This window comes from Salpingoeca rosetta (assembly GCF_000188695.1).
Source record: "Salpingoeca rosetta unplaced genomic scaffold supercont1.32, whole genome shotgun sequence".
In the NCBI taxonomy this organism is placed as follows: domain Eukaryota; class Choanoflagellata; order Craspedida; family Salpingoecidae; genus Salpingoeca; species Salpingoeca rosetta.
This window is the reverse complement of record NW_004754902.1, coordinates 600,005-624,395: the sequence shown is the minus strand read 5'-3', so window position 1 is coordinate 624,395 and position 24,391 is coordinate 600,005. Positions and strand designations below refer to the sequence as shown.

The following is a 24,391-nucleotide window of genomic DNA, read 5'->3' as shown; positions in this document are numbered from 1 at the left end:
CCCCCCAACTGCAAAAAGTACGCACCATGTCTGTTGTACGTGTTACACACTCGCACTCGTCGTCCTTGCCCCCCCCCGTCCGCAGTTGCTGGTCGTTCTAGTCCCCGTACCTGTTCTTGCTCACCCACCGTAGCTGCTCTCCCCCCAGAAGTTGTCCTCAGTCGTCCACCTGTAGTCGCACTAGTCGTAGTACTCGTACCTGTCGTAGTTGTTGTTGTTGTAGTTGTAGTTGTAGTTGTAGTTGTAGTTGTAGTTGTAGTTGTAGTTGTAGTTGTAGTTGTCGTTGTAGTTGTTGTAGTTGTAGTTGTAGTTGTTGTAGTTGTTGTTGTTGTTGTTGTTGTAGTTGTAGTTGTTGTAGTTGTAGTTGTAGTTGTTGTAGTAGTAGTAGTAGTAGTAGTAGTAGTAGTTGTAGTTGTTGTAGTTGTTGTTGTTGTTGTTGTTGTTGTTGTTGTTGTTGTTGTTGTTGTTGTTGTAGTTGTAGTTGTTGTTGTAGTTGTAGTTGTAGTTGTAGTTGTCGTTGTAGTTGTAGTTGTTGTAGTTGTAGTTGTTGAAGTCGTCGTCGTTGTGGTAAACACAGTCGACACCACAGTTGTTGTTGACATGGTAGTGGTTGTTGTCGTGCTTGTGACAGTTGTCGTCGTTGTAGTGGTTGTCGTGGTGGTTGCACTGCTTGTCGAGTCCCCCACCACCTCGACGCTGACAACAGTGCAGCGATTGAAGCGAAAGTCGCCACCAGCAGCACATGTCTGCAACGGACTGGCCTGTGCCGCATTGAGGATCGTAGTTGTAAACGTGTTGTAATCTTGAACAGTGATGGATGAGCTATCATCACCAAAGTACCGGCACACCTGTACGACACACACGTGCAGGGTCGTGTTGCGTGCGCATACGCATACGTATGTGCGTGTGTATGTGTGTGCGTGTGTATGCGTGTGCGCGCGTGTACGCGGATGAGAGAGAGGGAGACATACATGTGCGCCTGTGTGTACGCGGGCATTTTCGTTCATCGTGGCATGTGTGTGTGTGTGTGTGTGTGTGTGTGTGTGTGTGTGGCCAGTACCAAAGAACGTCCTCACGTGTTGTGAACATGTGCGCATGTGTGCGTGCACGAACATGCCAACAGGGCCAACAAAGCCATGAGCTGCACATGTGCATCAGCAAATCACTCCACAGGCCAGTCTGTACCCGCCCAATGTTGCAGTCCTCTGCAAGTGCCGCCTTCCACTTGGCACCAAACTCGTCCAGTTCGGTGCTGCTGCGGTCTGTCAAGTTCTGTCGGTTGCACTCCACATCCACCTGCCGCGGTGCGCATGTGCGTGCGTGCGTGTGTGTGATCCAGTGAGGCATGGCGGTCCTGGTTGCACGTACAAGATCATCATCATGATGGACATCATCATCATCATCATCATCATGGACATTGTAACCGACAGCACGTCAGTCGCAAACACACACACACATACATACATACATACATACATATCCACACACACACACAAACACACCTGAATTGTGGTGTCGAACGGCTGCTGCGTGCAGTTTGTCACCGCCAGGCATTCCTCGTGCACCACGCCACCGCCCACCGTGCACGGATACACCGCCATGCACCCTGTGTTTGTATGTGAGTGCATGTGACAGAAAGAAAGTGAGAGAGTGAGTGAAGAGGAGGCACAGATGAACAGATGAACAGATGCACAGGCAGCCAGCCAGCCAGCCAGCCAGCCAGACAGACAGACAGACAAGACACGCTGTGCGTGCTGGTGTGTGCACTGTTGGATGCGGCGCTTCCCGCCATGTCTCCCACACGCGTGCTTCAGATAACACACCTCCGCCAGAGCATTCCTGCAGGTCGCGACACAGGCAGGTGCCACCTGCGGACGATGAAGGAGCCAAGTTGGAGTTGGCATGAGTGCTGAGCATTCGAAATCGAAGCATCAGCCATCAAGGGAGGAGTGAACACACACACACACACACATACATACATACGCACACATACACATACACATACGCACACACACACACACATACCCACACACCAAGCGTGCAGCGGGGCATGGAGATGCCAGTGGTCTGGCCAGATTCAAAGTAGAAGCCACTGCTGGCTGGAGTCAGGGAAGCGCACGAGTCCAGGTTCTATGATGTGGTCATGTACCATGACGCATCGTGAGTGCGCGCGTTGGTGTGTGTGTGTGCGTGTATGTGCGTGTATGTGTGTTGTATGCACGTGAATGTGCAAACAGGAGTGCATGGGCACATGTGGTTGTGGGCGCACATGGTGCGACCGTTCGGCGAGTAAGCGGACACATGACCGCAACAAGGTGAGCGCAACCACAGCGGCATGCTTGCTCAACGAACCACCAGGTCAAAGAACTCCTGCGGATCCAGAACCATGCCCAGCAGAAGCTGCCCTTCCAACTCCTCCTTCCAGAGTCAAACATCAACACAGAGGATGGCGGAGCCGGGTGGAGTTGGGATCGTGAGCGCCGGTGCGCAGCGATGAAGCCAGAGCTGAACCAAACGCACACGCACACAGAAGGAACACGCGCACACACGCTATCTCTCACCTGTGCTTGGGCGATGTGGCCGTGGCCGGTGATGACCAGCAAAAGCAGTGCCAGCGCTGGCGCCACAACCCTCGTCTGTGTCATCCTTGGTCTTCGTGTCTTCTGTCACAGCAGCAGCCTGCCTGTCTCCTTCGTTGCCTGCTCAGATACTGTGGTCGTGCGTGAAAGGACGAGAGGATGCGCAAATGGAGAGCTCGCACACGCACCAGTTATTGCTGCTCGCTTGCTTCTTGTGGTCTCTTGCTTCTTGCATTGTTGAGGCGTCGCCATGCTTCTTGCTTGCTCGCTTGCTTACTGTTTGACCTTGCATCTCCTCTGCCCCATCATCTTCACTGATTGCTTTTCTCCACTCGTCACCCACGATGACAATTGCGCAGCAACAGCCGCGTTCAAGGCCAATCACAGTTGTTGTGATGTTGTTCGCACGCACTCACGCATGATGCGGGGAGAGCGAGCTTGCTTCTTCATGGGATGGGTCGACGCACTTGTCACTGCAGGTGTTCTTGCTCGTGTGTGTGTGATTAACACCTACTTGCTGGCTTGCTTCTTCGCTTGCTGCGGTGCTGGTGCATGTGTTGCTTTTGTCGGGCTGAGGAGCGCTTTGTAGCTTTGTTCGCTGACACGCACACAGCACGTGTGCCATGGGGATGACATGCGCGCAGTAGAGCAGCAGGCAGTAAACAGGTGCACCCAGCAGAAGAGAGGGAAGAGGCAGTGGAGACAAAGGGCAGCACTGTGGGAGGAACTGGCTGGCTTCCTGGCAGTGCGTTGTCACGCTTGTGCAAGAGAACAGCGGCGAGCAATGCTGAAGTGACAAAGCGTGATGCGGTTTCTGTATGATTATTCCTTCGCAGAGCCCATTCACGCACGTGTCGGCGCAGCTGGAGATGCCTGTGCAAACATACATGTGTGCATTTGTACATGCGCGCACGTGTGTGTATGTGTGTGTGTGTGTGTATAGCGTGTGAGGGTGTCATCAGGCTGCAATTGTCCCTGGGTGAAGGATCTTTGCACCACCAGGGCTGGGTGCTTGTGTTCTGTTGCGTCATGCACGGAGCATCTGTTGTTGTACAAGCAAACATGTCGCATGCACACGCACGCACACACGCACACAGAGGGACACTGTGCACGCAGAAACAACAACGACAGCACACACAAAGACATTCATTCACACACAGAGACATCGTACAAGCAGAAACAACGACAACAGCAGCATCCACAAAGACGCTCATTCACGCACACACCACACACACACACACATACACACAAAGCAACAAAAAGAGACGGCTCACCCTTTCGAACAAAGTCCAGGTATGCAAACTGGGATGTGCTGTTTGGAAACGCCTGCAGAATCTGTGCGTACAATGCAGCCAGTTCGGAAAGGGCAGTGGAACCACCAACTGATGTGAACACGTGATCATCACATCAAGCAACAAGCAAGGCAAGCAAGCTATCACAAATTTGCAAGCAAACGGATGAAATGCAAAATCAGACAGGAACGGACTCCAGTGTCAAGCTCGGCACTCCTGCGGGATTCATTTGCACGTTTGCTCCCCATCTCAGGCAAACACACTCACACGCACACACGCAGACACACACACACACACACACACACAAAGGGAGTTTCATGCACGTATACACGCTCAAGTGCACTTCGCTGCGCACCATTGTGGTGTTGGTGATGAGGTTTGGGCACATGTCAGGGAAGCCTGCGTGCTCAAGCGCCAAGGCTTGAAGCAGCAGCGGCAGGTACCCGCCCACAACAACGGTGGCGTATGCGCTGTTGGCCCAATCAAATGCGTACCACGCCCTCAGCTCTTTGCGATCAGCAACGGGATCTGTGCTGTCCCCGCCTCTGTTGCTCTCATCCACATCGTCAGTGTCCACAGCGGCTGCTTCCACCACCTCGCCATCACCATCACCACCAGCATCATCACCGCCAGCGATCATCCAGGCACTCCTCTTGCCGTTTGCTGGCATGATGTTTGTTGTTGTGTTTGCGGTTTGTTTGAGTGAAGACTGAAGTCAGTCGATGATTCGATTGGTGGAAGATTTCAAGCAATCTTCTTCCGCCAATCTTTTGAATCGACAGACGTTGCAAAGACTGCACACAACAACAAGCTCACGAAAGACACGATGGCGACCAGCACGACCACCATTGCTAGCAGTGCGCGTGGATCGCCCGCGCCAGTGAGTAGCTTGGGGCTTGCTTGCATTCTCACTCTTGTCGACCAGTCTCTCTTGTCGACCAGTCTCTCTTGTCGATCAGTCTCTCTTGTCGATCAGTCTCTCTTGTCGATCAGTCTCTCTTGTCGACTTGGTCAACACAAGCTGCGCTTGCTTTTGTGCATGCAACCCTGTTCATTTCTTTCCCCGCACCTCTTCCATCCACGAACGCCTGCCTGTATCCGCGCGCGCACACACACACACACACACACACACACACACACACACACACACAGCTCATCCCAGCTCACGGCATCACGTGTTTCGTGGCCTGCATTCATAACTAGTCGCTGCAGCAGGGCGAACAGGAACAGGGCCAGGACATGCCAAGAACGCTCAGCAGAGCCGAGGTGGGTTCTTGTTCGGCCATCATACGTGTATGTATGTATGTATGTATGTATGTATGTATGTATGTATGTATGTATGTATGTATGTATGTATGTATGTATGTATGTATGTATGTATGTATGTATGCATGTGTGTATGTATGTATGCACGTACGTGCGTGTGTATGCGCATTTGCGCGTGTACTCTTGTCAACACGAGCGATGTAATACAACCATCTCTCGGCTCACACTTGCTTGTTCTTGTGCCGCCTCCACGTAGACGGACGTCTTGCGGCGCTGCTTAGCCTTCTTGGGCTTCCGCCTCCTGATCATTGAGGCAACAAGCAACGCGTTGACCAGCGACGAGGAGAGAGCTTTGGCCAGCAAAGAGAGCGCTGTCTCGCTGGGAGATGTCATTCGCGATGCATCGGGTTGGTGCCTTGTGCCTTGTGCTTCCCTTACATGTCATTGACAAGCACATCTTGCCGTGTGCACGTGTTGCCATGTCTTGTGCCGTGCTACATGTCAACGTATGGCAGGTGCGCAGTGTTCGTGCATTGTTGTGCACTGCTTGTCTATTCCAGCGCCTGCTCACACTGTCCCGCACATGAACGTACCACAAACCAGAATCGGACGAGGCCTTTGCTGCCCGCTACCCTGAGGGCGTCAATTTCAAGCGGGTGGACCTCCAGCAGCAGTTTAAGCGCATTCCGTATCGCGTACATAAGGTCATTGGTATGATCCCGGATGATCTGCAACGGATGCTCAAGGCAGCCATCAGCAGCTTTGATGAAGTGACTGTTGAGGCCGCGTTGGAGGAGGGTAGTGTCACGTGTGCAGCTCCAACGATTGACAGCAACCTCAAGCAGCAGCGCGCAGGTACGATGGCCGCAGCAACACGACACATACATGCACATTCTTGCACAAGTTGGAGCACAGACACGCGAGTGCTTGCTGACGTGTGTACCTGCGTTGCACACACACATTGGCACACATTTAGCCACACCCTTACCCTTACATACACACCCTTACCCTTGCATACATACACGCACATACACACCCTTACCCTTGCATACATTCGTACACATACATACACCCTTACATTCACGTACACACGCACACGTGCAGACCTGTGGCGGCCGCTTGCGCCAAGCGAAGTGGGAAAGATTGCCAGAAGCTTGGCGACACCGCGCAGCCAGGCTTCGACCTCATCGTCTCGGTCTTGGAGCCGCAAGTCAGCAACTATGGCTGAGAAGAGGACGATTGTCATGAACGACCGGATGTTTGGCGAAGTGGATGCACGCGTGTTCCGTGCCACGAAGAGGATCAAGGACGAGTTGACCGCCAGCGTCGCCTCCTGCACCAAAAGTGCGTTTGCTACTCTGTGCTTGTACTGCACCACACAAGGTGGTTGTGTTTGTGTTGGCTCACGTGCGTGTGTATCAATGTGCACTACGAAGGTGTGTGTGTGTGGGGGGGGGAGAAGGGCTTTCCTGTGCCACTGTCTTGAATTCCGAAGCTTATCGTGTTCTGCACTGTCGTCTTATCAGCATGGCCCAAACTGTATACGGACTGTGAAGGCATCATGCAGAGCGACTTTCAAGTGAATCTTCAAGTGTACATTCAAACACGCAAGTGGCCCTTGGCGACCCCACGCTTCATCGTTCAGGCACCATTCGCACACAACCCCGAGTTTCGAGTTGACTTGGCCTTCATATTCCAGGATACATGGACCTTTGTCTTCCCTCTCCTGTGCGAGGTATGCCCCATTCTTCATCCTTATCGAGCCAACACAACAACTTCAACAACACGGCGCACACATGCACACCTGCTCTCATTACACACGCACACGCATGCTCCGCGCACTCACACGACGTGTCATGCTTCCTTCGCATCACTCACACACACACACATTCTGTCACGATTCATGTTGTTTTCGATGCAGTTCAAGAGAAGTGGCCTCCCGCTCGACAAAGTGGAGGCCATGGCGCAGCTGGACGAATACGCGTCACATGCCACGAAGGCGCTCCCACGCCGCGCTGTTGGGCTGCCCTTCCCCTTTGGCATCACTGTCACTGGCAACACCGTCAGTGTCTTCGCATATGTCTTGACCCGCGACCACCAGGACCTGGAAAAGGTAACAGCGTTGTGTGCTGTGTTCCTTCATCGCATGTGCGTGTGTGTGCATGTGCTTGCGTGCATCTGAATGCATGAGTGTGTGTGTGTGTGTGTGTCAATGCTTGATTTGAATGTGTTTCCTGTGTGTCAGCTTTCTTCACTTCTCACCCTGTTGTGCGCTGTTTGTGTACGACACACGATGTGCGCGCGTGTGTGTGCGTGTGTAAATGCCTTCAGATTTATCGCATCCCGCTTCTCAAAGACGCAAAGGTGTGAACACATGCATGCGTTTGCTTTTGCCTTTGTCTTTGCTTGCGTGTTTGCATGCGTGTGTCCATGACGTACTTCTGAGCACCTACATTACTCTTTCATCCCCTGCTTGCCACGTGCTCCTGCGTTCTCTCTCTGTCTCTGTCTCTTTCTCTCTCGCCCGCGCGCGCGTGTGTGTGTGTGCCTATGGCTTGGTCTTGCTGTTGGTTGTGTCTCCGCTTGACTCATGCATGTGTGCGCCACATGCTGTTGCGCTGCCACGGGTTGCACTGCCAGATTGAGACTATGCCGGCCATCCTCGACGTCCTGCTGAGCAAGGACCGCATTGCCTATTTCCAGGCCCTGTCCCGCCACATGGAAGGCAAGAGCTCCGACAACGCCAGCGACACCAGCGACGCCGGCGACGCCACGCATCAGCTGGCACTGCTGCACCTGGACGATGGCGATGGCGATGGCGCTGGTGATGGTGATGGCGATGGCGATGGCGACACCAGCGACGCCGGCGACGCCACGCATCAGCTGGCACTGCTGTACCTGGACGATGGCGATGGCGCTGGTGATGGCGATGGCGCGGACGCGTATGCGTGCCCACCGCTGTACGGCGTTGCGAAGAAGGACTGGCCGTGCGAGGAGAGCGCTCTAGCCGAGCACCGTCTGTTCGTCACCAGATTCTACGCGCCGCAGCCCAACGTGCGCATCTTCAACAGCCGCGTGCTCAAGGAAGTGCCAGAACGCGACGCAGACAACATCCTGCGCGCCTGGAAGATTGCCCACCCGAGCATCAACGTCGTGCGCGTCGGCCCCATGCCCCAGGGCCAGTGCGTGCTCGATGCCCCTTACCTTGGCAAGACGTGGGTGGACCAGCGGCCAACGCGGATTGAGCAGATTGACGAGCCTGTGGAACAGCTGCTGCGCCTGCTGCGCAAAGGGCTGTGCCACGGTGACGTCCGGAACGAAAACATCGTCATTGGTCCGGATGGGCGCACCAGCATCATCGACTTCGACATGACCCAGGACCTGGGCACGGATCTGCCCTCCGGCCTCATCACGGACTACCTGGAGCGGCCAGCGCGCGTGTTTGGCCGCATGCGCAGGCTCAAGCGAGAGGCAGGCGATGATTTCGAGTCCCTGATGTTCTCATGGGCACGAGCATGCTCCACCAGCCCAGATATCTTCGGCTGCGAGTTTGCTCAGCAGGTTTTCTGTGCGCGGGAGCGTGTTGTTGAGCTGCTGACGAAGGAGCGGGGCCGGCTGTTGGCGGAGGGGGCCGACGACGCGATTGTGCACCGTGTCGACGCCGCCATCCACAGGTGCGAGAGGGCCACCCTGTTTGCCTGATGGTTGCACTGAGCGATGATGTTTGATGGTGATTGATGGCGGTAGTGGTGATGGTGGTGACTTATGATGTGATTTATTGATGGTGATCGTGGTGGTGGGTGATGGTGTTTGTTTGTGGTGAATGATGCTTTTTCATTGTGGTGGTGGTGGTGGTGGTGATTTGACGGTGATTGCGTTTGGTTTGTGGTGAATGATGTTTGTTCCTGGTGGTGATGGTTGTGATTTGATGGTGATTGATGACATGATGTGATTCATTCATTCATGGTGGTGGTGATTTGATGGTGATGTGATTCATTCATGGTTGTGGTGGGTGGTGGTGATTGACTTTAGTTTGTGGTGGCATTTTTTTGTGGTGAATGATGTGATGCTTTTTCATTGTGGTGGTGGTGATTTGATGGTGATGTGATTCATTCATGGTTGTTGCTCGAGACGGAGATCCAAGAACCGATTGCTATTCGTATTCAATGCTGTCTATGCTACAATAAACGTCAACCAGCAGCCCGCATGCTCAGACACATGAACATGAGCTTGTCACCAACAATCAGGTACAACGGGAAAGACAGCGAGCGACAAACAGCGAGCAACCCATCAAACCACACGTCCATCCACCGCAACACTATGACCAGCCGCCTTGAACGCGTGGCTTTCGATTGTGACGGCCTCTGCGCTTCCCTGAGCGGCTGCGTCCCCCGCCATCGCTGGTGTTGCTGCCTGCTTCTATTTTTCAAGCAACGCAGAGCAAACAGACAGGATACGTGAGCGTGTTTGAGTGAGCCGAATTTGTGTGTGTGTGTGTGTGTGTGTGTGTGTGTGTGTGTGTGTGTGTGTGTGTGTGTGTGTGTGTGTGTGTGTGTGTGTGTCTGTGTGTGTGTGCTTAAGCAGAACGCCAACAAGCCATGTGAGGCATGGCGATGGCTGTTGCTGCTCACTCTTCAGATCAGTACCACCTGATAGCAGAACCCCCGTTCCCACCGAAGCATTGTCTCACACCGCAACAGGCGAGCAAGCGCAGCCATAGCAGACACAAGGGCGAGCGCGCACACAAACCTTGTCCGTCCCTGTCCATCCACTTTGGCCCCTTGAACGGCTTCCCAGCGCTATACATCTTGGCTGCGCCGCCACGGATGGGAATGCGACCGTTATCCAGACTGGCAACAATTGGGCGCGGGTACGACTTTTCCAAGGCAACACCGGCAGCCTCTAGCTCACCATGGGGCGCCTGGTATGGGGTGTGGGCAAACGGCGCGGGGAGGTGTTTCAGCTCTGGCACCCACAGGTGCACGTACTCGGCTGCAGGATCGTACGTCTTGGCTGTGGCGGAGTGAACATGCCCGGGTGCGCGCGGGTGCGCGCGGGTGTGTGTGTGTGTGTGTGTGTGTGTGTGTGTGTGTGTGTGTGTGTGTGTGTGTGTGTGTGTGTGTGTGTGTGTGTGTGTGTGTGTGTGTGTGTGTCATTTTGAACTGAAGTAAGCGCCAACCGTTACAGTCAATGCGTGCATGACAACAGGCCCACCTTGACGAATGACGTTGAAGTGTCGGCCCTGGCGGGGGTCGTTGCCAATTCCAGCGGCATAGTTCCAATTGCCTGGAGAGGCGCGGGCATTATTTCGACGCAATTGAGCGAACGCAGCGTGGGGGAGGGAGTGCCGCACAGTGTCACGAAATGCAGTGGAGGAGGAGGAGAGGAGTGTCATTGTGCAAGAATGACAACCAGAGCCTGCAAATATCACACACACACACGCACACACACACACACGCACACGCACACACACACGCACACGCGCAAGCAGCCGAACCGTAATTTGCGCAGGGGTCGTGGTCAATGAGGAGGGACTCAAACCACTCAGCGCCAAGCCGCCAGTCAATCAGCAAATCCTGGTGGTCGTGAATAATCACAGCAGTCAGGAGAGAAGACATGGACGAACGTGCCAACAAACCACAAGTGCACGCACGCGTGGAAGCAATTAAACACGCACAAAAACAACCAAACAACTAAGCCAACACTTAAAAAAAGAGGAAGCAAACAAACACGTGCATCCATACGCGTGAAAGTATCAATGCATATGGCTGGAGCTCACCTTTGTCAGGAACGAAGCGACGTTTTGCCTGCCTCTGTTGCTCATGAAACCGGTGGCGGCAAGCTCCCGCATATTGGCGTCAACAAAGGGAAACCCGGTCCGCCCTTCCTGCCACGCAGACAAGTCAAGAGGACTGTGGCGCCAGGCAATGCCCTTGCGCTGCACGCCACCTGATCCGCGCACGCGCATGAGAGAATACATGCATGCCAATGCATTCGTGCGTGTGTTTGTGTGTATGCACACACGAATGAGGAGATGATTGTGTGAGTGTGAGCGCTTCGCACTGACAGCACCAAGAGGCCCAAACAACGCGTTCGCTTGGTCTCACGAGAAGCGGCGCAATCCCTCCAGCAAACAACACGTCAGCAGTATGCCATCCGTCCTTCCGCCGCCCGAGTTCAGGCTACCTTCTTTGAAGATGGCTGTGCCGTGTTGCAGGGCAACGAAGCGGAAGTAATCACGCCACAGTAGTTCAAACACGAGCCAGTACGTGCTGTTGTTCTTCACCCGCTCCCGCTCATAGCGCTTGACTTCGCTGTGGATCCACCTTGCACTGACACAGCCGTGTGCCAGCCAGGGAGAAAACTTGGACGAGTAATCTGCGCCCACGAGTCCGTTGCGTGTGTCCTTGTATCTGCAGCGACGATGGTGGGGATGGTATTTGTTTGGGTGAGGATGAGGGTCATAGCGTTACTGATCAAGGACAAAAGACAACAAACAATCAGGCACACGACACGGATGTGCTTTACGCACGAGCAGAGCACACACACACACACACACACATACGCATGTGCACATAGCATACACGCACCCACTCACACATATGCACGTACGTTGCGATACAGTCTGTATCCCAGAGGTAGTGCTTGACACGTGTGCGGGCAACAGTTTCTCCGCCGACAAATGTGAGAACCCCGCGCTCATCTGCCTGCAGGTATGGTATGTGACGCAGGGCCAGGGGATGCGTGAGTGTGCATGTGTGTGTTGGGGACGTGTCGAAAGCAAATGTAGCGCACAGGCATGAGCATATCAATGCAGGAAAAAGGCGGTCACACCTTCGCTGGGGCGTTTGGGCTGAGCTGCGTAACAGGTGGCACGTGACCCGGGTCACCGGCGATGGGTTGCGGCAGCGGCTGCAGCGATGGCGGCGGCGGGCGCGGTGGACGGATGGGCACACATGCCTCTGCTGCCTTGCGGAACTGCAACGATGGCAATGATGGCGATGATGGCGATGGTGGCGATGATGTTGGCGATGGTGGTGGCGGTTGCAGTGGTGAGAATGGCAACGATGACTTTGGTGATGGTTGCGAAATGCGATGTGGGATTGTTCACGAGGAGGCTGATGGTCGTTCTGAATGCCGGCCAACACAAACAGTCTTCATGGCGCAACGGCCACAAGGGAAAGAGAGTGCGTGTTTGCTTTCGTGTGTGTGTGTATATGTGTGTGTGCCGCTTTTTAGAAATCACCTTGTACGTGCACACACACACATCGTCCATGGGCAACACAAGTGCTGTACCTGCGAGAAGACTCCTGGCAAGTCGCTGCAGGAGCGCTCATATGGGAGATCATCGCGATGGCACAGCGTAATTGCACCCCACCTGGCGTAGACAACACGGCGGGAGAAAGGGGGAAGAGAGGCATTGTTGAGGCTGAAGATGTGGTCAAAGTCACGACAGAGAGAGAGAGGAGAGAGAGAGAGAGAGAGAGAGAGAGAGAGAGAGAGAGAGAGAGAGAGAGAGAGAGAGAGAGAGAGAGAGAGAGAGAGAGAGAGAGAGAGAGAGAGAGAAGAGAGAGAAGAGAGAAAGAGAAAGAGAGAGAAAGAGGGAGTGTGTGAGTGTGTGTGTGTGTGTTGAAATGAAGAGGGAGGGAGATGACGCTGCTTCGGCTTGCCCGGCATGCCATCTTATTCCTTCTCCTCCCCGTCACCTCACCACGTGCGCCAACAAACCAACACCTACTTTGCAAATTGAATAATCTGTTGCGCCTGCTCCTCCGAATGCGTGAACCACAGGCCAACCTCGGCATCGTCGCAGTCGCCGGGTACAGTCACCCGCATCTCTGGCGTGTGTATATGTGTCGTGTATATGTGTAGTGTATGTGTGTGTATGTATGTGTGTAAATGTGAGAGAATGAGACAAAAATGAAAGGAAAAAGCGTTTGGGAGCCAGATATACGTGCTCTGGTCGCTTGCGTTGTTTCGAGTACTTCGGGACTCCGGGATCTTTGCATGGTCAATACGGAGGTATGCGACTCACGTTGTACTCTGACAATACGAGAGATGACGAGATGATTCAGCGAGAGAGAGAGAGACGCTCAATGTGTATGTGTGTGTGTGACGCCCTCCCTCCCTCCCTCTTTCTCATATCCTCAAACACAGACACAACCCATTCCTTCTTCCACCGGCCACCAACCTCAAGGTGAGAGGGACAGAAAGGCGTTTTGCCAGGCGATGTTCGACGCCGGTCTCCTCCGAGCATACCTGAAGAATGGCAACGCCATGTCAGCACGCACGTGCAGAAAAAAACCCTCACACGTGAATGCAGGTACATACCGGCACAATCAGAAACACACACACACATACACATACGCAGACACGAGAGAGCACGTACATACATCACCACCATACATCAACTCACATATATACTCTCTCTCTCTCACACAGGCACAACTCCTTCACACGCGTGTTTATGCACAGCCAACTGACCTCTTTCTGTCCAAACACCTCGGTTGCGCCCGTGATGGACACAATGTCTGGGATGACCTCCTCTGGCTCGCCGACGCGGACAACGAGGTTGCTGCCAAGGCGCTGCAGGTTACGGCGCAGGTCCTCCACACACTCGACAATGAAGCGCGTGCGCTGCCACCCGCATTTGGGGAACTGCCCACACCTGGCGTGCAATCCACGCCGTGTGCGTGCGTGTCAATGTGAGTGCATGCTTACACTGGCTTGCACGGCGGAGCAGATATGTGACGCCGTTGCTCATCACAAGCAGCCGAGCCAAAAAAAAAAAGAAAGGTTCTCACAACAGCCGAGGGCACACTGGAAAGAAAGCACCTTGTTTTCGCAGCTGGTCCGACTTGCCGCGGGTCAAAGCAATACACGGGCACAACGTGGCCTTTGCTTGCCTAGAGCCATGGACATGCACGAGAAAAGAAAACGAAATCAACGAAGAGGACGCGCGTCTGTATTGTGCCATAGGCGCAGAGCGTTGATGGCAGCCTCAACTCGTACAAATGCAGACACGAATGGATTCAAGCCTCCCCCTCACACACACACACACACACACACACACGCACACACACACATACGTACACAAACACACACACACTCACGCACGCGCGCGCGCACAACACACACACACACATACAAAGAATGTACCTTGGCTGCCTCCAGCAATGGCTCATGGTCATGGATGCGAAGGTCTGATCCACGGAACCAAACTACTGCCGGGCGGACTGCCTTGGATGAAGAGGACGACATTGTGGGCAGGTGCACGCTGCACACTCTCGTGTCTCCCACTCCAACTCTCTTGCTCCGATTCTGCTTGCACTTGGCGGGGGTTCTGTATCTTTTCTCTCACGTCTCGTGGGTGTAAATGTACTTGTAAAGGCTTATGCAGCCCACCGCAGCCCACCATCACACGAGGGGCTGCAACACATTGCGGCTGTGTCTCCTCTCTCGCTTCTGGCATTGCAACAACAGACAGCGTTTGGTGGGTTGTCTTCGTGAAGTGCGCCAGAAATGTCGTAAAAGATACCAATAGATTTTCAGTAACCGCAGTGCTCCAGCCACACCCAAACAAAACATACAGCAGGAAGCAGTGCAGACAAGACAGGACACCAGGAGCATGGACGTGACCTGTGAAGAGCAGCGGGCAGACAACCTTCACGCAACGTTGACGCTCAGTGGAGTGTAAGTACAAGTACAATGTGGCCCGTTTGGTGTGGTCGTACCCAAATTGTAAGGCGTGCACGTATGTGCGTGTGTGTGTGTGCGTGTGTGTGTGTGTGTTTGGAGTGTGGTGCACTGCCGCACATAGGCACATGCACCGACCCTGGTGCGTGGTTGGTTTTGTGGGGATTGTCTGTGCCTAGATTGTGCACACACTCGTAAACTCAAACTTTCCACAAACGCACACTGTTTGTTGTGCACCCATGTTGACACGATAGCCCACACATCTGCCATGTTTATTTACATGGCGCACGGCGTCCTACGTGGACGATGTCGTGAGTTACAATTCGCTTCACACGATTGCTCTGTCGCTGTGTGTAATGGCAATGTCGCTGTGTGTGTTGACAATGTCGCTGTGCAGGACTGTTCTTTCATTGTATCTCACTCCAATCCCTCACCGTCATGTACACCGAATTGACCATGGTGAGTTGTGTTGAAGAGTAACAGATGGCCTCCGCAATACATGGGCACACCATTTTGACGTTGCATCTCTGAACCAACACGTATGTCCGCCTTGCTGACGTGTCCCCCTGTCGAGCTCCATTGCTGTTTCATGCGGAATCGCAAGCACTTGCGATGTTTTCAGCACAAAAGCACAAACAAACACACACACACACACCATGCACACTCATCGAATTGCGTACACTTTGCCCACTGTGCCGTTGATCGTAGCGCACCGCGTGTCGGATCGATAGCTGGCGTGTATATTTTGAAACAATTCGGTGCGTTCAAAGACATGCATGCGAGAGAGAGTGTGTGTGTGTCTGTGCGTGTCTGTGTGTGTGCATGTGTGTGTCTGTGTGTGTGTGTGTGTGTCCGTGCGTGAGTGAGTGTGTGTGTGTGTGTGTGAGTCTGTGTGCGTGTTCGTGTGTATGGTTGTGTGTCTGTGATCTGACAGGAGTTTATATGTTTCGGGTTGTTGCTTCTCCCTTTCTTTTGCTTATGTTTTGTCTTCCTTTCGTCCACAGTTGGCCACGCCACCTCAACCTTCCACCACCAAACGTTCACTGCCTCATTGCCGAACATACCGCTGCAGGAAGGCGTTCGTGGCGGAGAGAGATGTGCACATCGCGCTCGGTGGTTCTGGTCAATGCATCGTCAAAATTCAACGACCTGGGTAGGCCCCCGATACTAGACATGGCCAAATGCTCCACGTGCACATGCGCAAACAAGCGCGCGCGCACGCACATGACGCACACATGGCACACGACACCACACACACACACACACACACACACACACACACACACACACACACACACACACACAAACGCGCATACACACACGACACGTTCACGCAGACTTATTCCCTCTTTCCCTCTCCTGGCTTCTTGAGGTTAGCGCGAGTGATGATCTTGTGTATCAGCTTGAAACGCTTCATGGGGACGATGCAGTACGACAGGTCCAAGCCGTCCTGCTGCGAATGGCGGAGGGAACGTCCAGTCCTCGTGAGTTGTGGTCACAGCACTGGAAGTGCTTCGTGTTATGGGATGGTGTGTGTATGTGTTACCCTGTGTGTGTATGCGTTACCCTGTGTTTGACGTGAGTGAGCATTGTGTGTTTGCTTTCGATGCTTGCACATGACATTAATGTATGCGTGCGTGCGTGCGTGCGTGCGTGCGTGCGTGCGTGCGTGCGTGCTTCGTGTTTGCTTGTGTGTGTAGGCTTGTGTGTGTAGGCTTTCATGTGTCATTCTGCTCGCGAAAACATGAAGACGGCTGTGCGCTCATCTCTCATCGTTGCCCACCCAACACGTGACTAATAATTTACTTCACCAGTGTACAACAAGACAATGGATAGCTTACACGACTGTCGGGTTTGTTGAAGCACTTGCGCATGCGTTGCAATTGGCGTTTGTATGAAATGCACGCGCACAATGAACAGCGCACGACGCCCTTCCCATCATGAACGCGCGAATACACCTACATGTACACAATCGCATCTCCGATCGCACGCTTGCGCTCACACACACACACACACACACACACACACACACACACACACACACGACGCGCACACACACACACACACACACACACACACACACACACACACACACACACACACGCACGCACGCACACACACACACACGCACGCACACACACACACACACACGCACGCACGCATATTGACACGACAGCGGCAACTGCTGGCTGCCCAGCAGCAGGCAGCGTCGTCAACGCTGGACACTTCCTTTGATGAGGACTACACAGCGACACTGGGCACCTACGCAGCAGATACACACGAAGGTGCTGTTGTGTCGTCGGAAGCCAAATGGTGGCACGAGGAGAAGGGACGAGGAGCACTCACGCGCACACATACGCATGGTCCACACGCACACGTTCACACACACTCACACACATACTCACTTACTCACACACTCACACACTCACACACTTACTCACTCACTCACACTCACTCACACGTGTCGCAATGTGTTGGTTCACATGCGGCTGCTGCTGCTGCTTTGTGTCTCGTCAAAGACGACGACAACGATGAGGGGGATCACGCGTCCAAACGCGCGCATACTTCAGCACCGGCACGCAAAGGCGGATACAGGAACTTGCTCAACCCCAGCGACCGCAGGTTCGTTTCTGCGACTGTGTGCGCATGCACGTGAATGCCATTGCTAACACCCATGATGTCGAGGATGACACTCACACACACACACACACACACACACACACACACACACACACACACACACACACACACACACACACAACTGCACTGTACAGGAGGGGCAAGGCGACGGGAGTTCAATTTGACAACACATCATCAGACTCTGACTCTGATTGAGGGTGCCGCTGTGACGTTTTTACAATAGTCATCCCATGAATGATGTCATGTGGTGTTGATTGCGCTGAAGCTCCAACTCACACGAACACATGTACACTCCAGTGTGTCCCTCCCGCTCTCTGTGCCATCTTGTGCCAGAGCCGCTTTCCGTCTCGACTTTTGCGCATGCTTGCTTGCTCTCGTTCTTGTGTATGCAACAAGGGCCTAACGAACCATAGCGAGACTGAGAAAAATAGCAAAGAAAGCAAAACTGGAAAGCATAAAAATGTGTGAAAAAAGAGGCCAACACTTGCGGCGCGTGACGTCAAGTGTTCATTCACACGATCAAACAAGAACAACGGCAGTGCTCATGTGTGTCAGCAACACCCTAACTGCAATGAACACACACACACACACACACACACACACACAAGAGTCGCACAACAAGAAAAGGTAGCCACACAAACGCAGACACGCACCTACAAATTCTGTTTTTCCATCACACCACTGTACAACCACCACCACCACCACAACAACAACAACAGCAACAACAACAACAACAACAACAACAACAACAACAACCAACAACAACAAACAACAACAACAACAACAGTCTCCCTTCTTCCCAAAACCAGCACTTCTGCTTGACAGATGTACACGACGGAGCGGACGCCTCAACGGCGCTTCAGCTTGTCATAGATGTGCTGTTCTTCAATTCTGTCACGCCGATCACGTGTCGAGGATGGACCAGCGTCTTGCCCATCAGCCAGCCACTGTGCAGAGGCCATTGTCGATACATCCAGCGTGTCATACATGGCCAAGTCAGACAACTCAAGCACGTCATCGTCGTCATCGTCGGGATCACCATCGTCAGAGTCTTGGCCGCTGTTTGCGGTGACGGTCTCCGTGTCTGTGTCATCCCCATCGCCAGCAGCATCGCTGCCGCAACCGCCAACAACAAACCCATACACAGGATCATTGCCAGGACGCCATGCACTGCCGTCGTGGCTGTAATCGTCGTCACCGCCGCGCGGTTCAAAGTAGTCGCTGTCGGCTGCAACGTCAGTCTCGCGAGCTGTGCCATACACGCGACTGTACTCGTTACCCTCCGTTTGCGCACCTCCCTGGGCAAGCTGGTCCCTGCCCAAGTACACGTATTCGTCGTCCCCTTTCAAACCTGCGGCGTCTGGCACCTCCATGTAGTTGGCAACGGGGATGTTTGTGGGCGTTGCAAAAGCGTAGGCGTGCGCGTTTGAAGACGAGGTCGCCATTGCGTCGACCTCGACATACTCCCGGTCATCACTGCTTTCATCGCCACCTTCGCCAACACTTGCTACATCCCACATGTTCTCGGTGTGCTTGTCGTCAGCGCTGGTGGCAGCTGGCAGCCACGTGGCAGGCTCGTCCAAGTCTCCGTCAGCAGTTCCTGGCTCACCACGGTCGTCCATGTCTGCAAGATCCCCAAGTGATAACACCTCGTCATCATCCCCATCGGTATCGGCCTCCTCATGGCCAGATGACACCGTGCCTGGCACGTGTGAGCTGGGCGCCAGTGCATTCGCAGCACCAGGTGTGTGGTTATCAGCGGCGTCGTGGTCAAACATCGCCAGCTCATCAAACGTGAGCAACTCGTCATTGTCGTGCCCGCCGTTTGCCCATGCATTGCTATCCAAGCTTTCCTGGCTGCCACTGCCACTGCCACCGCTGCGGCTGCCACTGTGAATGCTAGTTACATCGCTGGCTCCGCTGCTGCTGATGCGGCTGCTGCACGCTGCGCTTCCGCTCGTTGTGCTCACAGTGCTGCTGGCAACGGGGATCCGTTCAAAACCACCGTTGCTGGCTGCCCCCAGCATGGCTTCAATGCCGGTATCCTCGCGTGCCCACGCGGACAAGCCAGGCAGGAAGTGCGCAGATGAGCGCATGGACGATCGTGTTCCTTGCTGAGCATCTCGGCCAGTCAGCAATCCCATCTTCACCAGACCGGTCCCCGCTGATGCACTTGCTGATCGTGACGCTGCCGGCGCAGTGGTGCCAGCCCTTCTCTGACGCTTCAGGGTGAACCACCCGTTTGCGCGCCTCTTGGAGGCGACTCGCAGGAACTCGCGCTGCGATAGTGCATCCGGCACCTGGTCGTCGCTTGTCGACGCCCCCGTCAGCCCAATGTCTACCATCCTCATGTCGTCCACGCTTGTTTCCTGCGTACCTGTGATTGTGTTGTCACGCTGGAGCCACAGCGCACCGGAGAGGGCACCAGCGTGCACACCGCTCGCTGCTGCTCCGCTGTACAAAGGGTTGGCCTTCATGCCAACATGCGGCAGGGGTCCCGAATGCTTGATGGGGACACCAACGGAAGTGCTGTTGTGAGACACGCAGCACACACACGCAGGGCAGCAAGCGCAACATGCGCAACAGCACCAGCTAGGGCAACACCCGCAGTAAGTAGCACAGCAGTCTCCACAGCAGCTCTGGCAACAGTCGCCACAGCACCCACAGCAGCAGCAACACAGCAGTGCAATGACAAGGGCGGCAATGACGGCAGCCACCAGCGGCAGCACGAGCGACGTCTTGTTCCTGTCGCCAACAGCCTGATCAACCAACCGGCAGACGCGGTTGGACGTGGACGTCGGCCCCATCACCTCAATCTCATCCCCAACACACACAGCAACGGCCTCGCACACGCGGTCGGTCGTTGGTGTTGGGGCAGCTGCCTCATACTCAAGCTCACGCACGCATGATCGCACGTCCTGACAAACGCGGTTGCTTGTGGTCGTGTGCACAGCGCTGATAAACTGCACCTCCGTGCACACCGATAGCGGCAAGCATTGTCGGTCCGAAGTGCGGGTTACCGCAACGTGCTCGTATTCATCGACGGCGCACGTCGTGTACGGCAGGCACTGCGTGTCGCTGGTTACATTGCACGCCCGCCCAACGTACTCTGTTGTGACGTTGCACACGGTGCAAGGCAGGCACACGCGGTCGTCATGCGCCAAGCACGGCGAAGACTCAAACGTGCTGCCGTCAACGCACTGCGTGCATGCAGTGCACGTGGTGTCATCCGTCTCGCTGCATGCTGCTGAGGCGTACGTGTCTCCGCTGCACGTGCTGCACATGGCGCAGGTGGCATCCGCAGACGCCGTGCAGGGGGTCATCTCGTAGTGTGTGCCCCCAGGGCAAGCCGTGCACGACTCACACACCCTACATGGGAAGAATGCAGTGGATGAGGTGGAAGAAGGGTCAGAAACGCGACAGGAAGCGTTGTGTGTGTGTGGGTGTGTATGCGTGTGTGTGTGCGTGCATGTGTGTGAAATGGGGCATGGAAATATGGGGATCGAAAGTGAACAGACATTGGTGCGCACGAGGGTGATGGCAAGCATAGAGATTGGGGGGGGGGGAGCGCCAAAACCAATCATACCATCAACATCAGCAACAACCCAAAGGGACATGGTTCAAATCAATCAAACAAACAAACACACACGCTCTGACATGCCATGACAAGCACCTGTTTGTTGTGGTTGTGGGAGCAACGGCCTCGAATTGAGTGGCAGTGCACACTGTCAGGTTGGCGCACACGCGGTCCGACACCCTGTCATCATACATTCCGTATTCCACGACAAGGGTGAGAAGGGGTGTGTTTGCGTGTGTGGTTGTGTTTGGGTACATGAATGCATATGCATGTGTGTGCGCTTGTGCGGGTTGCAAACGCTGATGACGCAGGGCAAGATGCAACAGACTTCGAGTGAAGGAACAAAATCCATGTCACGTTTTATGTGTGCCCAACTTACGATGTGGGTGCGGTGACTTGGAACTGGGCTGCTGTGCAGTTTGTCCAGTAGATGCATTCACGGTCCGTTGAAGGCGTGGGTGCGCGTGCCTCGTACTGCTGCGCGCGGCACGTCGTGAGCTGCGTGCACTCGCGGTCGCTGGTGGCCGTCGGCGCAGCACTCTGTGCACAAAGAAAGAGAAACGTAACCAAGGTGAGTGAGGGCATGTGGTACCATGAATGCAAACAACAAGCACAATGGCAATTCACCACAGGCACTTCGAAACACACACACACAAACACACAAACACACACACACACACACACACACACACACACACACACGCACACGCACACACACGCACCTCGAATTCGTCCATGCTGCACGCGGCGCGAACGGTGGCGCATTGGCGGTCCGTGGTGGCGGTGGGGGCACGAGTCTGGTACTCGTTGGCCTCGCACACCGTCAGGTTGCGGCACTGGCGATCGGACATGGCTGTGGGAGCAACCGTCTGGTACTGGGTGGCTGTGCACTGCGTCACGTTGGCGCAGACGGTGTCGCTGGTGGGCGTGTGCGGTTGGGCAACGTACTGCGTGCCTGATGCACACGTCGATGCTGTCATGCAGTCGTCCTGACCAGCGTCCTCCTTGAAGGTGCCCGCAGCACACACGGTGCACACGCGGTCGCTGGAGAGCGTGGGCTGCACAGACTCCTCTTCACCGGCGGGGCAGTCCGACACGGCAACACACGCCGTGAGACCAGATGTCGGTGCAAACGAGACACCGCTACTGCAAGGCGTGCATGGCGTGCTGGGCAGCTGGTCGGCGTCGACAGTGCCCGGTGCACAGCGGTATGCGCTGCAGTCGCCGGTGCGGCCCTCGGGCACAAACGTGCCGGCTGGGCACTGCACACATGGTGTTGCGCCGTTGGCGTCGTCGTCCGTGGTGCCGGCTGTACAGTTTTGACACTGGCGGTTGCTGGTCGCTGTTGGCGCCACGGCCTCCTCCTCGCCCACGTCGCACTGCGCAATGGCGCAGCACTGCCGGTTGGAGGTTTCCGTGGGAGCCACACATTCGTACTGCCCAACGACACACGTTGTCAGCGTAGCACACTCGCGGTCGGAGGTGTCAGTGGGAGCAACTGTCTCATACTGGCTCGCGGTGCACGTGGTCAGCGGTGCACACTGTGTGTTTGTCGACACGCGGCACTCCTGTGTCTGGTACTGGTCGGCACCGCACTCTGCACATTCCGTGCACTCAGTCTGAGACACGGACGTGCACGGCGACGACACGAAGAAGCCCGGGTTGCACGTGTCGCAGTTCTCGCACACGGTGTTGGCGGTCTCCGTGCAAGCGGTGGCCTGTGTCAGGCCCTCATCCTCACATGAGTCGCACAACTCACACACGCGGTCACTCGTTGCTGTTGGCGCACGCTCCTCCCATTCGCCGGTACCACAGTCTGTGAGCGGGCCGCACTCGCGGTTGGTCGACGTGGTAGGCGCCTTTGTCTGGTACTGCGTGTCGGTGTCGCACGTGGCGTGGGCCGTGCAAGTGGCCTGGCCCGTGGTGGACTTGAAGGTGCCGGTAGGGCACGCCTCACACTGGCGATCACTCGCCGGTGTCGGCGCAACAGACTCCTGCACAAAGGGCATGGTGAATGTGGCGATAGGTGCGTGGGAAACGAGGGAGAAGCATGCGTGAGCAACAAAAGGGACTTGGAATACGTGAAGCTGGCAGCTGGAGGAGTTGTCAATGCCTTCGTGACGAGGGGTAGGCTGGCATGCAGGATTTGTGCCTCGCGCTCCGGCCCCCACCTACAAGTTCACACACACAAACACACACACACTACACACACACACACACTACGCACACACACACACACACACACACACACACACACCTGGAAGCCTGGGGCGCAGTTCTGGGTGGCGATGCAAGACGTGGCCTGGCCAGCAGCGGCCTTGAAGGTGCCGGGACCACACGTGGTGCACACGCGGTTGGAGGAGAGGGTGGGCGCAAGCGTCTGCTCCTCCCCAGCCAAGCAGGTGCGCACCGCTGCACAGGTGGTGTTCTGGCCCGGCTGTGCCTTGTACGTGACGCCGAGCTGGCATGGCCTGCACTCGCGGTCGCTCACGGCGGTTGGCGCATCCTGCTCCTCCTCGCCAGCCACACACGTGGTCACCTGCAAGCATGAGGCCTGGCCCGCGGCGGGCTGGAACGACGAAGTGCCATCGCACGCCTCGCATGGGGTACTGGCACTGCTGTCCGTGTCGGCGGTGCCAGCAGGGCACATGTACAGCGAGCAAGGGCCGATGGAGCCTGCGCTTGAAAAGTGGCCCGCCGGGCACGCAACGCACGCCGTCTCGCTGTCACTGTCATGGTCTGTCGTGCCTGCGGGGCAGCTGGCGCACACGCGGTTCGACGTCGGCGTGGGCTGCGTGGCGACAAACTCGCCCGCAACGCACGTCGCCAGGCCCTCGCACTCGCGATCAGACGTCTGTGTCGGTGCCTGGGTCTCATACTGCGTCTCAGCGTCGCACGACGACAGCGGCGTGCACACGCGGTTGCTCGTTGCTGTTGGCACCTGCGATTCAAACTGCGTCTCAAAGTCGCATGTGGTGAGCGGGGCGCAGGCGCGGTTGGACGTGGCCGTCGGAGCCTGCGTCTCGTACTCCTGCCCAGCGGTGCACTCGCGCACGGCGCTGCACACGCGGTTGGTTGTGGCCGTGGGCGGCGTCACCTCGTACTCCGTGTCTAAATGACAAACAGACAACGGCAGACACACTCTGTTCGAAGTGGGCGTCATGGGTGTTTTCTCAAACTCGTGAGAGGAACATGGGTCTGAGACAATGCAAGTCGTCTGATTGAAGAGCGGCTGAAACGTGTTGCTGCCGCAGTCGGCACAAATCCGATCGCTTGTGGCCGTGGCTGGTTGTGACACATAGGTGCCAGGCTCACATGAGCTCAGGGGAGAACACTGGCGG

At 55.3% G+C, this 24,391-nt stretch overlaps 6 protein-coding genes across 6 annotated transcripts in view; 2 read left to right on the top strand and 4 right to left on the bottom strand.

Annotated features, from left to right (window-relative positions):
- The window catches only part of PTSG_12992 (uncharacterized protein), a gene marked incomplete at its 3' end in the record, with an annotated part of 5,062 nt that extends 2,148 nt beyond the window's left edge, over window positions 1-2,914 (bottom strand). The window contains exons 1-7 of the mRNA XM_004988954.1: window positions 2,562-2,914; window positions 2,353-2,418; window positions 2,034-2,130; window positions 1,824-1,868; window positions 1,503-1,606; window positions 1,186-1,296; window positions 200-848 (exon numbers count right to left, since the gene is read on the bottom strand). Coding sequence (XP_004989011.1) covers window positions 200-848; window positions 1,186-1,296; window positions 1,503-1,606; window positions 1,824-1,868; window positions 2,034-2,130; window positions 2,353-2,418; window positions 2,562-2,645 — 1,156 coding nt within the window. The 5' untranslated portion in view covers window positions 2,646-2,914. The remainder of the gene's footprint in view (window positions 1-199; window positions 849-1,185; window positions 1,297-1,502; window positions 1,607-1,823; window positions 1,869-2,033; window positions 2,131-2,352; window positions 2,419-2,561) is intronic.
- A 175-nt stretch (window positions 2,915-3,089) lies between these two features.
- Window positions 3,090-4,541, bottom strand: PTSG_10099 (uncharacterized protein; the record flags this gene model as incomplete). The annotated part of the gene is made up of 4 exons (XM_004988953.1): window positions 3,090-3,177; window positions 3,431-3,452; window positions 3,854-3,914; window positions 4,227-4,541. 4 exons carry the CDS (start codon window positions 4,539-4,541, stop codon window positions 3,090-3,092), a joined length of 486 nt encoding a protein of 161 aa, XP_004989010.1.
- Window positions 4,542-4,640: 99 nt separating this feature from the next.
- On the top strand, window positions 4,641-8,839 carry PTSG_10098 (uncharacterized protein; the record flags this gene model as incomplete). Its single annotated transcript, XM_004988952.1, has 9 exons — window positions 4,641-4,751; window positions 5,075-5,137; window positions 5,394-5,544; window positions 5,741-5,992; window positions 6,242-6,481; window positions 6,664-6,872; window positions 7,059-7,250; window positions 7,469-7,501; window positions 7,778-8,839. Exons 1-9 carry the CDS (start codon window positions 4,698-4,700, stop codon window positions 8,837-8,839), a joined length of 2,256 nt encoding a protein of 751 aa, XP_004989009.1. The 5' UTR covers window positions 4,641-4,697.
- Window positions 8,840-9,204: 365 nt separating this feature from the next.
- On the bottom strand, window positions 9,205-14,657 carry PTSG_10097 (cryptochrome DASH). The gene is made up of 13 exons (XM_004988951.1): window positions 14,297-14,657; window positions 13,973-14,043; window positions 13,622-13,805; window positions 13,329-13,396; window positions 12,434-12,515; window positions 11,972-12,115; window positions 11,750-11,844; window positions 11,324-11,550; window positions 10,917-11,086; window positions 10,635-10,713; window positions 10,352-10,423; window positions 9,887-10,150; window positions 9,205-9,556 (listed from the first exon to the last, which is right to left on the bottom strand). Exons 1-13 carry the CDS (start codon window positions 14,396-14,398, stop codon window positions 9,456-9,458), a joined length of 1,659 nt encoding a protein of 552 aa, XP_004989008.1. The 5' UTR covers window positions 14,399-14,657; the 3' UTR covers window positions 9,205-9,455.
- A 21-nt stretch (window positions 14,658-14,678) lies between these two features.
- Window positions 14,679-17,938, top strand: PTSG_10096 (uncharacterized protein). The gene is made up of 10 exons (XM_004988950.1): window positions 14,679-14,830; window positions 15,088-15,144; window positions 15,309-15,372; window positions 15,542-15,591; window positions 15,906-15,986; window positions 16,211-16,317; window positions 16,648-16,685; window positions 17,010-17,118; window positions 17,353-17,455; window positions 17,608-17,938. Exons 1-10 carry the CDS (start codon window positions 14,766-14,768, stop codon window positions 17,666-17,668), a joined length of 735 nt encoding a protein of 244 aa, XP_004989007.1. The 5' UTR covers window positions 14,679-14,765; the 3' UTR covers window positions 17,669-17,938.
- Window positions 17,939-18,321: 383 nt separating this feature from the next.
- PTSG_10095 (uncharacterized protein) overlaps window positions 18,322-24,391 on the bottom strand; it is a gene marked incomplete at its 3' end in the record, with an annotated part of 13,403 nt that continues 7,333 nt past the window's right edge. The window contains exons 14-19 of the mRNA XM_004988949.1: window positions 23,308-24,109; window positions 21,773-23,044; window positions 21,430-21,590; window positions 21,147-21,230; window positions 20,153-20,842; window positions 18,322-20,002 (exon numbers count right to left, since the gene is read on the bottom strand). Coding sequence (XP_004989006.1) covers window positions 18,322-20,002; window positions 20,153-20,842; window positions 21,147-21,230; window positions 21,430-21,590; window positions 21,773-23,044; window positions 23,308-24,109 — 4,690 coding nt within the window. The remainder of the gene's footprint in view (window positions 20,003-20,152; window positions 20,843-21,146; window positions 21,231-21,429; window positions 21,591-21,772; window positions 23,045-23,307; window positions 24,110-24,391) is intronic.